This window comes from Anoplopoma fimbria, chromosome 10, assembly GCF_027596085.1.
Source record: "Anoplopoma fimbria isolate UVic2021 breed Golden Eagle Sablefish chromosome 10, Afim_UVic_2022, whole genome shotgun sequence".
NCBI classification, from domain to species: domain Eukaryota; kingdom Metazoa; phylum Chordata; class Actinopteri; order Perciformes; family Anoplopomatidae; genus Anoplopoma; species Anoplopoma fimbria.
The window spans coordinates 10,500,962-10,518,132 of NC_072458.1; the positions used below are offsets into that span (position 1 = coordinate 10,500,962).

The 17,171-nt window shown below is 42.4% G+C and overlaps 1 protein-coding gene across 2 annotated transcripts in view; it reads right to left on the reverse strand.

Moving 5' to 3' along the window:
• Positions 1-17,171, reverse strand: part of LOC129096804 (ephrin type-A receptor 7-like) — a 155,311-nt gene that overhangs the window by 36,018 nt on the left and 102,122 nt on the right. For both annotated transcript variants that reach the window (XM_054605457.1, XM_054605458.1), the window contains one exon: positions 14,810-15,139. In XM_054605457.1, coding sequence (XP_054461432.1) covers positions 14,810-15,139 — 330 coding nt within the window. The remainder of the gene's footprint in view (positions 1-14,809; positions 15,140-17,171) is intronic.

The window sequence follows — 17,171 nt, forward strand, 5'->3', positions numbered from 1 at the left end:
TACAAAGCAAGTAAGCAGGAGTTCTAGATCTACACACACACAAAACACACCTGAAGGCTAAAATACAAAAGCAATACGCCGGTTAAAGAGATTGATCCCACGTCTACAGCTAAAAATAATTGGGTTCAAACGTTTGTTGCAAACAAACGAGTGGTGTCCGAACTGTTGTTAACATTTCTAAACCTTTGAGGCGTCTACTATAAACTACGGTATGTGTATATGATGCATTATGCAACATGTATAATAAATATGGTGTATGACCTTTCCTTAGGCCTTTGTAGCTGCTGAGCAAAGTACACTCCGTAGAGTGGTAATGCTAAATGACCTATACTTATAAAGCGTTTTCTAGTGACAACTCAAAGCTTTAACACTACATGTCATTATTCACCCATTCATACACTGATGACAGAGGCTACCATGCAAGGTGCCACCTGCCCATCAGGACTATCTAACCATTCATACCCCGCTGCGGGGGTAGTTTAGGGTTGTCCGAGGACACATCAACATGGACTACCGGATCCGAGTATCAAACCGCCGATCTTCTGATTGGAGGATGACCCTTCTCTACCACTGAGCCACATGAGTGCAGATCTCGGCCAGATGTGTCTGCAACAACCACTGCTGTAATGTTGGATTGAATAAAAAACAAAACAATATTGCCCCCCATCTAGACCTTAAGTGTATCAGATCTGATACACTCTCATTTTAATCTATGCAGCTGTCTGTAAAGGCTCTGTGCAGCTACACTGCTACAGTAGTTCTCCAAGTGTGAAACTGTGGCAAAGTAAACCGCTGAATGCAAAAACAGTGGAACCACCAGCCTCTGTCTGAATTCTGACTTGGTACTAAAGTAGTGTTATTATGTTAAGTGTGTTGGGACTTTTGCATTCAGCAGCTCACATTAATGCTGTCTTGGAAAGGGAGGAGTATTCAGTTGGTTGCAATCTGCAACCGCACCAGTAGATGCCGCCTAATCCTACTCACTTTGCCTTAAACGCTTGCTCTGAACAGAAACAGGGTCAGTCCTGGTGTGTGTTTGGCTCTGTTAGCTAAACACAACGCGGAATTCTTCTGCCCAGTATGGTTGGGTGAGATGTTAAAATTTTACAAACAGCCACCGTCAGCCCAACAACCAGCCATTGCAAGTATGTTAAGGCGCACATGTGTGTGTGTGCTTATGTTTGCAATGGAGGTAACTAGCTCCTTCCCACAAAAGGGGAAGCACTACGTTGTAGTCAGTGCTCCGTTCAGTTTGTCATTTGCTATCTGAAAGTTAAACATACATACATAAAATTGTGTTACCTAGGCATGGAAATCAAGACGAACAATTATTAATTCGTGGCAGTACCAAGATTCCAAACCTAAAACTACTGGATAGTTAAGAGGGGGTGAGGGGTAAACATTCAATGAGGGTATAAACCAGTAAATAAAAAAGTGTGAATCACTGCAACCACAAGAGGTTGTTCATCAAACAGCCATAAATGTGCACAAACAACATTAGTCTGATGGGTCCAGCATTATGCACACTGACGCACCCACTAAACAGAATACAGGATCTCCTGGCAGCGATAATAAGAACAAATATGCACTGCATCATCGCAAAAATGTCTTCTAGGAACAAAATGTCCTAAAGAATGATGAGAAAGGTTCAATCTTTAAGGGACCATCAACTACATTTCTGTCAGAATTTGTCTTCTACCATTCCACATTTCAAAACAATTTGTGTATCTTTGGGGAACATGGAGACATCCATGGAGAAATGATTACTGTGTGGATATAATAGCTTCCAAGACATACTGACACATTCAACTGGCATACGTGCAAAAGACACTGAGCGCCTACCACTTCAACACACACAGCACACACACTAGAGTGTATGGCAGCAAATGGCGGGTAGTGTTGGTTTTGGCGTTTGTATTTGAGAGGAAGAAATCGATGCCGACTACCGTCTGAAATGGCTTTTGTACTCACACATGTACACACACAGACACGGACACAAAAACACACACAATTGCACAATGATTTTCACAAGTAATATAGGAGAGGTGATGGCCTTGTAGGCAATAAGCCTCTTCAGCTCTGGAAGTACTCAGCAGACGTTTTCAAAGCCTCATCATACAGCAGAAATCACATGGCAGACACGCTGATAGGCACTCGTCACGAAGACATACAGCTCCTGATAAGATCTGGTATGAAAGCTTTGCTGTGCACATACCAATCACTGCCAGAGATAATGATCTACAGACTTCAAAGGGATACTATGATGAGAGCGAAAAAAAGTGAGGCATGAGGAAGTATAATAGATGGAGTTTGGCACAAAATGGCAAACAGGCAGCACACAGCTGTGCCTCTCAGTCAGCTTTAACTTCCATAGGCTGTGAGCACAAGCTAAGGCTGGGTATCATTTAGGTTTTATAGATTCCGACTCTGCTCATCAGTTCTAGTATTTGCTGAATACAAACTGAGGGTACCTTTGTACACCCTAAAGACATTTGTCAAAAACTCAAGGCCAGACAACTCTGGTTTAACACGTCATTCCAAACTCATCAAATATCAACGTTTGTGCAAGGGCGCTATGCTTCAAACTTTTGGTGCTCTAGTCTCTAGCATCAGTTTGGACAGTGTTTAAGGTTAGATGCATTGAGTGTATTTTCAAAATAGACATCGACTGTAGGTTTACTTAGTTTTTAGGTTAACTTTTGCAACAAAAGTAATTTGTTAGGTCTAGACAACAAAACCACTTGGATAGGCTTTGGGAAAAGATTGTGGCTTGGGTTCAAATAAGTATGTTAAATAAGTTCTGACCCTTTCTAGTTGATCCTTTTTTCATGATTGATTTGGTATTTTAACTATTTGTTTGGTTAAAAAGAAAATATGAATATTCTCTGTCTTGCAACGCACTAGTTTAGTATGTTCCATCTTTTAGTTTGGATGCACAGTTAGTCGATTCTGCTAAATGGTGACCACTAGTAGGACCACTGCAGTGTGTTGTCATCACACACAAATGAAAAGGTTGAATTGAAAAGCATATTTCTTAAGAAATCCTTAGGGTTCCTATGAGTTCCAAGTCCTGAAACCCAATCCTACAGGCACAGGGGGTTAGGTGGGAGCTGTCTCCATGGCAGGTAGATCTATGAATAGACCGTGGCACAAAATGGCAGCCCCTGCTGGAGGCTCTTGCGACCATGTGCACAGAGGCAGCTGAGGTGCAACTGGCATCTCTGTGTCGTTATCAAAGGAGACAGGCACGAGGTGCCACTCTCCCCAGGGGCGTCGGCACAAGCGGGGCTGAACATCTCACAGTCGTTCTTACTTTTTTACCCTCTCTCTCTTCCTCGCTTCTACAGGTCCTCTCTTGCCGGCTCCCGTCTCTGTTCTCGGGGGAATCCGCTGTTCCCCACAGGCCTGTTTGTGCCTCTGCTGAGATGACATCCATCTTCACAGGAGGGGGTTTCATTGTTCTACTTCTCAGCACGTTCGCCTCGCATGCAACTTTTACGCGCTCCTGTGTGCATTCGCATATTAAAGAGTGAGAGGCTGCATGAGTGTTCGGAATGAGGAGACAAGACGGTAGAGAGAGTGTAGCTATGAGTTGAATAGGTGGGAAGGATTGAGAGAGCTGTATCTGTCAGGCCTGTTCCTGTTCAAAGGGTTAATGGGAAGCAAGAGCATTGTTCCCTCTGGGCACGGCACCTGGGGTTAAACGGATGGTGACTGACAGCGGAGGAGTGGGAACATTTAGTTTCTTTTTGGTTCGGCTGTCCCTGGGGCTTTCTATACACCTACTGCCACAAGCATTTCTGTCAGTGGTTCCAAAATCCCAGTGGAGCCTGCATTTACATATGCTTTACATTAATAAAGTCTTTAAAGTTTCAAACGGCCGAGAAGTTGGCTGGTTAACTTTTGCAAGTATTGCCATTCATCATAACTTGACACTAACATATGTTTTGATCAATGCAAAAACTATGGTGGCCCTGAGAGCTTAAAGCACAGAAAATACACAAGCAAATGAAGAAACATCTTCACAAACTTGAATACACATGAAACCATCAATTTGACGATATACAAAAACATCAACTTAATGACACATGAACACATCATTCACAACACTTCACGACCCACGAAGAAAAATCAACCCTCGCAGCACACAAAAACATAAACTTCACAAGACAAGAAAAAAATCAACACTCACAACACATGAAAACTTCAAATTTGCGACGCACAAAAACATAAACTTCACAAAGAAAACATCAATTTGACAAAAAAGTGCTGAAAGAAGCTCACCACACAACGGAAATTGTTTCAAGGGCACACTAAGATTTGATGCACAGGGTTAGGACATGCTTGTTGTTGCCATGGTTTTTGGGTTATGAAGTTATTGAATCATCTATTTTTCAGGGTTAAAAAAGTTTCTGGGGCTTATTTTAACATTGTGATCAAATGATCTGATATTATTGCAGGTCTGCTGTTAACCCAGTGTTAGTCTTTTGCCTATTATTAGACGAAATACACACAACTAATTATTTACATTACTTACATTATGTTAGCTGACTATAACATTAATAGTTTGTTTCAGAACTCATAATAGGAAAGAGTAAGTTAAACTCGGTAGGTTTACCTGAAATTACAAATAAAATGAAATCACTTTGCTTACTTTGTTTATTAGTTAACAATTACTTTACCATGTCGAACATTAAATTAACTAGTTTTCAAATTGGAGGATACTTATACTAGATAGATCCCTCTGTCTATGCCACAATACATTTGTTTGAACTGGAAGTCTAATAGTAAGCTTAGGCTAACGCTAGGTTGACATCAGATCTGTAATCTTTCTAAATGCTACACAGGAATTGTCAAGTTAGTGAAGATATTTCTTCACTTTTTGGTGTGAAGGGGAGTAAGCGTATCAGGAAATGAATAGTATAACATTGCATTTACTGTAGTTCCTCGCTGGATTCCGCTGAGATTGTAACTATTCAAAAACCCTGCTGACAGACACTTGAGAATCTGAATCCAGAATCTAATGCTGCACACTTTCAATTATCATCTGTGTTTAAAAATATTGCAGTTTGTTCTCAGATGGTAACCATAAAGCAATGCATTCCTTGTATTGTTATCAGCAGCTCTTTGATGTAAGAAAAAAAACAGTATTGCAAAAATACATCTAGCTGTCGCCATGAAATCACCAACAATAAAGGGTGACCTTGCTTCAGATTTCAACAGTAAACAGTGACAGTGAATTCAATTTCATAACTTTAAATCTAGCTATTAAGGCATGAAAGAAAAGCTTTTATAATCTTTCACAAAAGCACACAGGTAACATTTCTTTCTTTAAACTGAATCACTATGAGATCCAAAAGGTGGATGGCTAAAGTAAGCTGGCAGGTATAAACATTTGGATGAATACAAAATGTTCTGGTCAAAGTCTAGATCTTTACATCACGGTTCACCAGGTGGTTATGTGTGCATGCATGTGATTGCACCCTAATGTAATGATGTTGTATACAAGAGCAGCTACCCCACCAGGGTCTCACAATCTTGCAACGCGTCCTGCTGTTTTAATCTGTGGCTATCGCCCTGCCCCAGCAGTGGAGCGCTATCTGGCAACCTGTCCCCCACCAGCCAATCAGTCTAATCTGCCCCATCAGCATCCAACCACCTGGACGCATCATTCCAAATGCACACATAATTATTCAGGTATTATCTGTGGTTATCATCAAAAGGAAAGGGTGCTCGGGGTCTAGGTGCTATATACACACACACACACACACACACACACACACACACACACACACACACACACACACACACACACAAATCTCTATGTTTTTTTTCTGTGAAGGGGAGTAATCGTGCAGGGAAGACACCTGGATAGGGCACATTTCCATCTAAACCACAAGATTATATGTTGCAGGGACTTGATCCACCTCTGCGTGCGTGCATGTGCGTTTCTGCATGTGTGTGTATGTGCCACAGAGAGGAGAGTCTCGGTGATGGAATGATTAAATGTGTCAGTCAGTTGGTGGGTGGGCGATAGAAAGAGCAGAACGGAGAGCGAACAAGCGAGTGAGACAAAGAGCCTCTCGCTGCATGACATATTCAAAAAGGGCTCGATCAACATAATGCAGCTGTGCAAAAACACCAGGTCCCGAATATCAGCTTTCAATGAAAAGGCAACACATTTCTACACATGCATGCAATTAAAGTCAGATGAGAGGATGATTTTAAAGAAAAACAACAAAATCACCTGTTACCTGCCTGCTCAAACTTCACCGCTTACAAATCTGTCAAATCTGGCATCCCACACTCCCACCTAGGGGAGAGCGACTAGGGCCGACTTGCTTAAACTGCTCTTGACAGCTACTCACTGACTGATTCTGAACACTCTTCAGGCCCAGTGTGCTTTAGCCCTAAAGGCAGAGGCATGGTCTGATCACGACACATCCGTCAAGCCAGACAGACTCTGCCCGGAGCCTCGGACAAATACAAACACAGGCCACACACAAACACGGGCAGAAACGCACACGTCAAGCGGAGGACCCAAGCCTGCTGCAGGAGATTGGCTGAGAAGGTGAAGAAAGCTTTATCTGCCCTCAGACTTGCAAAGAGAGCAGATGCATGCATACAAAAAGGCTCAAATCTCCAAATCCTCTTTCTTTCACTTCCACTCAATTCATAGTGCAAGTCAAAAAGGTTGAGAGAAAGAGATCTAAAGTAGTGCATACTGGAGGAAGTATACAGATATTTTACTTAACAGGTGAGTACAGTGTTTTTGAAGTGGGATTGTGTGAGGTACTTATCCATAGTCAGTTCATTACCTACAGTAGATGACAATCAACATGTCTGCAGACAATAGTACCAGCAAGGGAGCAAAGTAATTTACTGCTGTTGACAGTGACAGCAGCAAAACATTTAATAGTAGTACCTAAAAGAAAGGCCCACCTAATAAAAAAACAATATCACTTTAAGTCTACGCCATATTTAGAATATTTTTACCGCTCAACTTTGCCTTAGTCAGTCCTTTCCTGGGAACTGAAGCCGTTAACTATGCTCTCTTGTAAATGTGTTGTAATTGCAAATATTTATTATACTATTATGTAGTATAATCTGTAACAATGTATCATATTTATTGAGTTGATCATATACTTTGCACTTCAAATCTTGGTAGTAAATAAGGCTTTCAAATAAATGTAGAAGAGAAAAAGTAAGTGGTAAAAATCTGTAAATTTGCATCCTAAATAATTCCACTCCAAGAGGTAGCAGTCTAAGTAGCATGACATGGAAATACATGTACAATCCAGTACAATACAAGTACAGTACTTCAGTAACTGTTTTCTGTGATCAAGTCCAGAATAAAAGATCCGTCCTCAAAAGACAAAAACACACAGTGTCTTTTTGATACATATAAAAATTTAATGATGCTAAGATGTTGGGATTTATTTTTTAAATATATACAGTCATGCACAAAAACATGCTGTGTGTATTGTGTTTGAAGACAGCTGATGAACACCAAACAGGTGTGCTCGTGTGTGTGTGATGTTGGTCTGATGAGCTGAACTGTCTGTCACCCACCTACTGCTGTATCAGAGAGGAGCAGGCTGTCATTCAGAAAGACAGCTGCGTCTCTGCACAACTTTCTCCCCCTCTCTCTCACACAGCAGGTTGCTGCCAACCTCCCCTCCCCTCCGGCAACCAACCCCACAAACAAAAGATGGCACGCGCACACACAAACACAGCCAAGCTCTCTCGACGGAGGCGCGATAAAGACCTCACAGGGTAAAAAATTACAGATGAGAATGATTTTGAAGTTTGAACTCTTTCTTTCTAGTCTCTTCGCTACAATAAGAGTTTGTGTCTTGTCCTGTTTTTCTCCCCTCCTGGGTTTTGGGCAAAAGAGGTTCATCAAAGACAGCCCTCAGGTCTTGTATAGCACTCTGATTATGAGGATAACATTGTGTGTGTGTGTGTGTGTGTGTGTGTGTCATCAACTACCTCAAAGCTTTGTTTTTGTTCCTAAGTGAACACCACAATTCCCCCCGAACAACCAGGAGCAGCCAGAAAATCCACATACGGAGCACACATATTAAAGACCCTGAGAGTGCCTCTTCATAGACTCCAATTATAAGCCAAGAGGTAGGCAATTAAAATTCCCATCACAGGGTGAAAAAGCATCTTAAGTGGCTGGGCTATAGTCCTGAAAAGTAGCTTGATGACTCTATTCATTTGCTGCCTGCTGAAGCTTCACCTTCCCATCACTTCTAATTAAGGAGGCAAAGAGGATCCAAACGCCTCTATGCAGAGGGAGAGAAGGTGGAGCGGTGTGAAAAAAAAAAAGGGAAAAGAAAGAGGGTATTGGAAATTAAATGACAAAGAATAACAGTTTAGAACGGTTGACAGTTGTGGAGCGCTCATTCAGTGGATGAATGAAAAAAAGAAAACATTACCTGACGTTTTTTTTTATCTGTCACGATGCAGAGAAGGTGTGATCCCAAATTAATTCAGACTTATAAATATTCAAACAGTCGAACTGAAACGTGTACTCAGAAGTCAATCAGAGTTCTTCGAAAATCAACAGAGTCAGAGACAACTCCATCGTTCTGTTTAGCCTCTTTTATTATCATTCAAACATCCAAGAGTCTCTTTTTTACTCCTTTCACCCTACAGAAAACAGCATAACAGGCAGTGGTGCAAAGTAGGTATATTTATCCAAATACTGTACAATAGTAAAAAAATGTCATGTTACAAATGCCTATGAGTTAAATCTCTCTAATATTTCACAAAAAACCCCCAAAAAACATAGATATGTGTAACATCACTTTTTTCTCCTTTCCTACCCCATTATGACACCAATATAATATAATAATGTGCCATTTTTCTCCAAGGCAGAGCACTTTTACTTTTGTTATTTTAAGTACATTTAGCTGACAATACTGTACTTTTACGACAAGAAATTATTTTTTGTTGTTGTTGTTGATTTTGCTTGTCCCTGTGGACACTAGAGTCCCTATAAAATACCTCTCATTTTACTGCAGCTAGGTCTGACAGTCTGCCCCGCACAGTTCTGGTTCTCCTGTGCCTCCTTTCCCTCCAGCGGGCCCAAAAGTATGACTGTGGTCGCCAGATTTGTTTACTTATGTAGGTCATATAGAGGCATCGGTATAATATAAGACCGTTTCATTATCAGTTAGAAGTTTCTCACAGTCATTTTTAGTAGGATGCAGGACTTTAGTATTTTTACAGTACGTTTACTTCGTAAATGATCCAAGACTTCTTCTACCATTGATTCTACCACATTCCCTCCAATGTCTTCTTCCCTCAACTTCACAACTTTATACTCCCGTATTCTTACACCATACAACCTGTGCAGCTCTACTCACTCTTTCTTGCTTCTCTTCGTCTTTGACTCTTCATACTCCTCTCCTATTTCGCCTGTTTCTTCTCAAAACCTTACTGTTCTCTCATCTCCTGACTTCAATCCACACACAAAAACTTTGTAAATACGCATCATATTTGCTTAAAGCACCAGATAGTTCCAGATAGTTCAGACAAAAAAAGTTTCCACGTTTTCACACCATTTTTGAATAAAATACATGTACTCTCGCTTTTGCTCTTCACCGCATGCCCTCCTCTCCCCTTCACCCAGAAGACATTCTGCTCACAATGCTACACCGCTCACCTCTCCCCATCTCTCCACTTCTATACTCATCCCTCTCTCCTCTCCTCCCTTTATGCATCCAACTCTCAGGGCCCATGTAACTCCGCGGGGACCGGCCATCTAAAGCCCGACCGGTAATCCTCTCAGGATATTGAAATGCCAATCCTTCCTCCTCCCTGACCCGCACCTCCACCCCATCTCTACAGCCTCCCCACATCCCTCTCTTCTTCCCCTGCCTCAGCTAAAGCTCTTTGGATGTACCACTGGGGGCCAAGGCATTCAACCCGAGTGTGTTCTGATCTCTCACACACAGACACACACGTACATACACTGAACGATGCACAGGCAATATGTCATTATTGCATCCTTTCTTGCCCATACACAAATCAAGCATGAAGCAATGCACAGAGCGTGGTAAAGCACGCACATTAAAATGCCCTCATACACGTATGGCCTGGTGCACGAAAGAGCAGCCACTCACACTCACATGCATCCCTAATCCACAGCTGGATGAGGGGCCCCATGAGCCCTGGAGCAAAAGCTGATCCCCCATTTACCCAGCCCATGCCCAGTCTCATCACGCGACTCCAGTCATGTTTCTACCCCCCCATCTCTCTCCCCATCCCCTTTATCCATGCACCCATCCTTGACACACCATGCAAAACTCCCCCCATCCCCTCGGTGGCCTGGAGAGTCCTGATAAAACCCCATCTGTCTGGGAGCAATCCACTCCTCCACTGTGCATGTGCAAGCATTCGGAGAAGGGAAGAATTCAATTTGTATTTGGTTTTAAATGGAAGGTTTTAATGTCACTATATTCAAAATGCTTTTATAAATGAAGAAAGAAAAATCTCATAGTATATGCATAGATGTAAATTGATGTAAATCTATGTGTGTAATAGATGTAAATCTATGTGTGTGTGCTGTTTTTATTTGGCCATAATATAGCACCCACATTGGCTCCCCAACTCTGGCTGTGCCCTTTAATCCTCTGGCTTTCTTGGCCCTCAGCTGCCCGCTAAACCATACCGCCCACTGCTAACAAGCTTACCCAGAAAAAAACAAATATGGTACAGTAAGAGAAGATGGGGAGAGAGTTGAAAAGAGGATAGAGAGAGGTGAGGAGGAAGAGGGTAGCTGGGATTATATCAAGAACATGGTGGAAAGAATGGTTGTGGATGAAGTGGCAGCAGGAGTAAGGAGGGAGAGAAATTACCATCTAAGAATAGTGAGTTTAGCAGGAAAGGATAAGGTGGGGGGAAATGAGGGAGGAAATAGAAGCTATAAAAAAAAAGAAGAGATCGGAACACAGAGGGAAGGAGGAGGTATGAAAAAAAAAGTAATAAAGAGATGATGAGGTGGCAAGAGAGAGAGGGAAAGTGAGAGAGCCGTGTGTTAGCTTTGTTCCACATCCCTGCTGCAGTATTCATAAAGGTCAGTGAGTTTTGATGGTGTAAAGACTCGGTGTGGAGGCTGCACTCACATGTACGGACACAAGGTTGAGGTTTGTCCACCGACGGTTTATATATATATTTTTTCAATTCTGTGCCTGACCTGGCTGCACAGGATTTCCTATGACTGGGTGAGCTACAATGTTATCTGTTGGAGATCTATGGGGCTTATCCAAAAACATCACATACAGAGTCCTTATTTAGTTTGAGGCAGTAGATAATAAAAGTGAACAAAAACATTATGGGTCTATTTGTGCTTCTCTGATAGTTTTGGTCGTCTCCCATGGCAACAGATAACCGAATGCTGAAATGTCAGACTTCAGAATGTAAGTGTTGTTGTGTTTATGGAAAAGATATGGATTAGGATTTTAGCTTCCTTTTTTTAATCTTTTTTTTATAATCCAACCGACTGCAAGACATGTCCAACTAGGAACACAGTCTTCTCTGGGGACTGAGCATTAGTGACTTTAAAATGTATATTTCTGTGTAGAATATTAGCATTAGGAGCAATGAAACAGTGCAAACATGTCAGCACAATGCAGATAAGGAATCAGTGTTATAGTCGCAAATCTGCAGTGTTTTGACGGTTTGGTTCGACCTCACTTGACCCTGGGGGAGAGCCGTCGATTGAGGAGAGCAGGCAACAGGGCTGAGGTGACCTTTAGTGTGTTGGCTGTTGATCTGAACCGTGCTCAGCTGGTATTGTGTGGAAACCTCTAACAAAAGCCGACGCGTGACTGGTGAAGTCAGGAGAGGAGAGACAAGGCGCGAGCAATGTAATTCTAAAGCAAATGCTGTCTTTTTGAAAGCTCCCTCTCACACACACACACACACACACACACACACACACACACACACACACACACACACACACACACACACACACACACACACACACACACACACACACACACACACACACACACACACACACACACACACACACACACACACACACACACCAAATGTCAGTCTAAATCCTCCCTGACACAGAAAGTCTTTCTGAAACCCCTGCAAACACACTCCCCTAACCCCTTGTCCAATCCCTCTGGATGACACGGTTAGCAGGACAACTCACACCCTAATACCCCATAATAACCACAAATCAACGCCGTGGCAACTGCTGACAAGACAGACGGACAGAGAATAGGGGATATAAAAGGGAGAAAGGTTGAAAGAACTGTAGGGACGGGAAAAAAATAATCACCACAGGTTTGTCCTTTTTCCACAGTGTCACTAACCTTGGAGGATTTTTGGCCACCTAAATCCCCTCAGGGAGCTGGAGATGGCTGTGTGTGTGTAGCTTTTTAGCCATGTTAGCATCAGCAGGGCTATCATACATTTTAACTGATGTCACATAAAAGGATCACGTATGAGAAGACAACATATATTATTGTATGATAAACAAGACTCAAATGGAAAGTTTACACTGGATTTAAGTTAAAAGGTGGACAGAAAATTCACCATCATGTTCCTTGTTTTCTGGATGTGAATGGAGGTAAACGTTAGCTGTAAAAACTCCTAATGTTAGTGGTCTCTTTTTTGTCCCAGGTGGTCAAATATTGCTTAATGCAGCTTTGAGTTTTAAAGTAATATAAGCGGAATACAAGCATACTGAAAAGGGTTACTAAAGAAGAACTTCTAGTAAAATACTGCAGCCTCAAATTACGACCTAGCCAAATAAATGGGTCCTATTTTCTGGGTTTGTGCAGCCTCAACCTGTTCTTAGTGAGCAAGTGACACTGACCATGAAAGAATGTAAAATTATTCTGACCATAAATTCATTTGGGTAAGTTGTAAAGACTATTCAGGTATGGCACTGTTGCAAATGTAAAAGCAAAACTTTAAAAATTCTGACGGTACAAACCTGAAAAGCAGTTGATATTTTTTTCAGATTCAACATCATGGATACACAAATACGGCCCAGTATGCATCAGGTCTGGGACATGTGTCAAATATGTACGGGGTATTTTTCAAACTGGGAACAGCCAATGTCTTGCCTAGGGCACAACATTGGTCAGGGCCAACTGGGGTTCATGCACATAAAGCTGTCTCTTAGCCTCTGACTCACTCTATGTGGTCCAGATGTTACTCTTATGTAACATTTACAGTTGGCCAACAAGAGAATCACTGGTAAAGCACACACACATTCATTATAAATACTCTCAACATCAATCTCCTTAAAGCCGCCATCTTTGTAGCCAGCACACAGAGGTGCAATCTCGATCATGAACCCCAATTTCGAACATATGCAAAACTCAATTTATGTTTTAATACATGCAAACCTCTTATTTCCTCAAAGTAATTTGAGGGCTCAACTGAAACTAACCAGAGACCCACACTGAGTGCTGCTGCCACCTCAGCACTCATATATGACTAACTGTTCTCCATTCATTATGCAGCTCATTTCTGCTAAGCTAATTTCCAATCAGTGGCAAAAGCACACACTGCCACTCTCACTTTCTCATTGTCACCTGCTTCCAAGTTCAGCACCTTTCAGTCTCTCTGCCCTCAAACATGCTTCATTATGCTATCACTCCTTTCAGAATAATATTTATTTCAGCAAATAAGCAGTAAACAAGCTTTAAAAAAAATCTAAAAAGCACATTAGGTATGACAGGTAAAGTGTCCCGCTGCATTTGTGTATTAGAGAGTGTTTGTCAGCGTTCAAGCCCAGAATGTGTTCTTGTACATTTTTCAGTGTGTGTGTTTGGTCTTTTTACACTTGAGCGCCTCCAAATAGTGCTGTTGCAGAGCTGGTTGACAGGGCTACTTGGCAAAGTGCTTTTCAAGCCCCTGGCTAATGGCCTGCTGAAGACTTCTGCTGATGAAAATGAGATCACCTCGGCCGGGCGAGACATTTTGCTCTGTCTGCAATGGCGGGCACAGTGGTGGGGGAGGGAGTCTGCGTGCACACACATAAAATGACTGGATGCACATTTGCATTCATGAATGCCTCTGTGGATGTGTGTACGTTGACGTATGCATGTTGGAAATCTGCATGAATACGAGCGTATTCAAAGGTCACTGTGTGTCTGAGAGTGTGCATGAATCTATTTATGAACAGAGGCATACGTGGGCAAGTGTGCACATGTATCTACATGTTTGAGACAACCAATCTTTGCCGAGGTAACAACTATGTCCACTAATGTTATAAGAAATGAATGTGCTTCTATCAAAACAACCCTTAAAAGTCATAGAGCAAAGGACACACATTTATTGTGTGAGGCTATTTTGTTTTATTAGGCTGCCTTGTAACGGATCACAAAAGATTATATCCTGTAGGAACCAGACCCACTTGTAAAGATAACAATTCCCCCACAGCCAGCTTTTAAACATTAGCACAATCTAAAGCAAAACAGCACAAATATTGCATTGCACCCTCCGGAAAAGAAAATTCTGATCCTTTTGGACTTCCCTAAAAAAGAAATGGCCTACAACAAGATATTCAAATTGAGAAACACATGCAGTGAAAGCTGATTTAATATTCATTTTCAGCCAAGCCATCCAAGCGTGCTGGTGTGTGCCATTTGAGTACATTTGCTACATCTTGGAAATGCAGTGTGACCTCATTCTTGCTCAGCTGTTGTTTGCTTCCTGACTGTGCAGACTTGTGTTGTTCTGTATAAAGAAAATAATGCCCCTTTCCTTGCGCATGCTCTCATGTGCAGTTTTTTTTTTTAAAGGTCAAACTGGGACTCACCTGGCACGCTTGTGGACACGTTGACCTGGGTGTAGAACCTCTTGCTGGGCAGCAGCTCTGACACGCCGTTCAAGGCCTCAACGCTGAACGTGTAGTTGGTGTTGGGGAGGAGATTGACCAAGGTCACCGTCCTCTCCGTCAGGCCAACCTGCTGGGGCACAAAGCCGACACTCGCCCCGCACGGCTCGCACTGCCTGCCGACGCACCTCCGGCAGCCCACGCTGTAAGTCAGATCCATCCTGCCTCCCGCGTCAGACGGCGCGTCCCACTCCAAGATCAGCGTGGACTGCTTCAGGGTGTAGACCAAGTCTCTGGGTGGGGAGGGGGGCCCTGGAGACACGAGAGAAAGAGAGTTGCATTTCGGTTAATTGTTACATCCCTCTGTCTTTCTTGAGGACAAACAAAGACAGAAATAGAGAGGGAACCAGAAAATACGTGTTCCCTCTGTTGTAAACATCAATACTTAATCAAACGCATCCTGGCGCCTGCAATTGTTATGCAGTAATTGAAATTGACAAAAGGATGTCTAATCATGTTGCCACCACATGCCATGCCTATTATACACACTGGAGCGATCCCAGCAGCAGCTTTCTTTACTCCCAAACGCTGCACTCAAAGACCATTTCTTTATATCTACTTAGGGCCTCGTATAAAACTTCCCACGATACTAAAAAGCAAAAACATATTTAAGTCTAACATATGCAGCATTTCCACAGCATGGTACGGTAGGGTTTTACTCAACTTAACTGGCTCTTTTTAGGTTTTCCTTTGGCAAACAGTTATGGATAATACCTGTTGCTTTTTTTTTGGTACAGCCTCGGTTAAGGTTCCAAGCGAGCTGAGTCAATACTATAAGGCGGAAGATAAAACACTATTGATTGGTCAGAGAGAACCATTAATAGCTCGACATGGGACATCCTGCACAAATCCGCCTTTTATTTTTTTAAGTGTATCCCCTATCAATAGCGACAACAAGTTTGTTTATTCACTAAACAGATTTTTTGATAAAAGGCAGTCGAGTTGAGCCGAGCCAAGCAGTGGAAATGAGGTAACAGCTACCTGCATGTTTTCAATAGACTACTCAAACATCATGCTGCTGAACAGTGACGTTTTTTCTCATGACTGAGGCTCTAAGTGCATTGGGTATTACGGTGTGATTGCATGTGCTCAGTTTGCACATCATGCTACAATAATCCTGTTTCATCCAGGATTTGGTGATAAGAAACAATTGGTTTGATGAAAAACGTTTGATCCTAATGGGAGTCGTATCCCAGCAGCGTTGTTGCTGGGATACGATGCTGTATTGCTGCATTATGTTTGGTTTGGCGGATGGGAGTGAAAACGACATTTATTGGATCGGGCTGGAGGAGGGATTATTGATGATGCAGGGAAAAAACACTTGGGAATAAGACGACGGACTAAAAGCAGCAGCTGTGTTTGTTTCAATGACTTGGAGTACCTTTTGTCTGAACATGTGCGTGCATGAGGATGGAGAACAAATTTGTTCATTATGTACTGATGTCAACAGTGCTGCGTGGAACAAATCCTCCACTTACCATCGGCAAACAAAGGTGACTGACCATGGAGAGGGCTTTTAGCTCTCCCAGGACATCAATCTGATTTCATACGAGGGTATGTGATATGCCAGATGCATCACGAGAGTCTGAGCCGCTCCCTACAGAGGCTGTGTTTTTCAAAATGTGTGAAGGGTTGCTTAAAAACATGGGACTATTATATGAATACACCTCTATCTGAGGTGTAGGACTTTGTGAGTAATTTAAAACCTCAGGTGTATTAAAATCAACAGCCACATGTGAAGAAAAGAGCAACAATTTGAATACATAGTCCTGAATTTAAAGGGCTGGGAAATGTCAGACTAGAGGAGTGTATCTCATCACAGAGTCAGTGTCACGACTGACCTGTGCCTTCTCCTGCAGGTCCTTGCACACGCAGGCTAAATTATGCTGAGTTCCATTAAAGGCCATGAATTTTCTATGTGTCCCTGCATGTGTGTGCATGTCCCGTGTAATGAATAAGTGAAGGTGTGTGTAAAGGTGTGCGTGTAGGCCGCAGATGCGTCCCGCTCCCAGACACACACACTCTGGAGCACAGAGTTACATAAGCCCGGAGAGCATTCAGCGTACACGCACATTTTAAATATAGACACAGCTGGGCCTTTTATTCACATCTCACTCTGCTTTCATGCCTTCTCGTCCTAGCACTCCCTCTTTCTCTTCAAGTTTCCCCCTTATTTCTCTCCGATGCTTTTCAAATCTGAGTTATTAAAACCTGACCTCCCAAACCATTTAGCTCCCCTCTTTCCCATCGTCTGCCCTCTCTCGCTCTCCATCTGTCTCCGTCT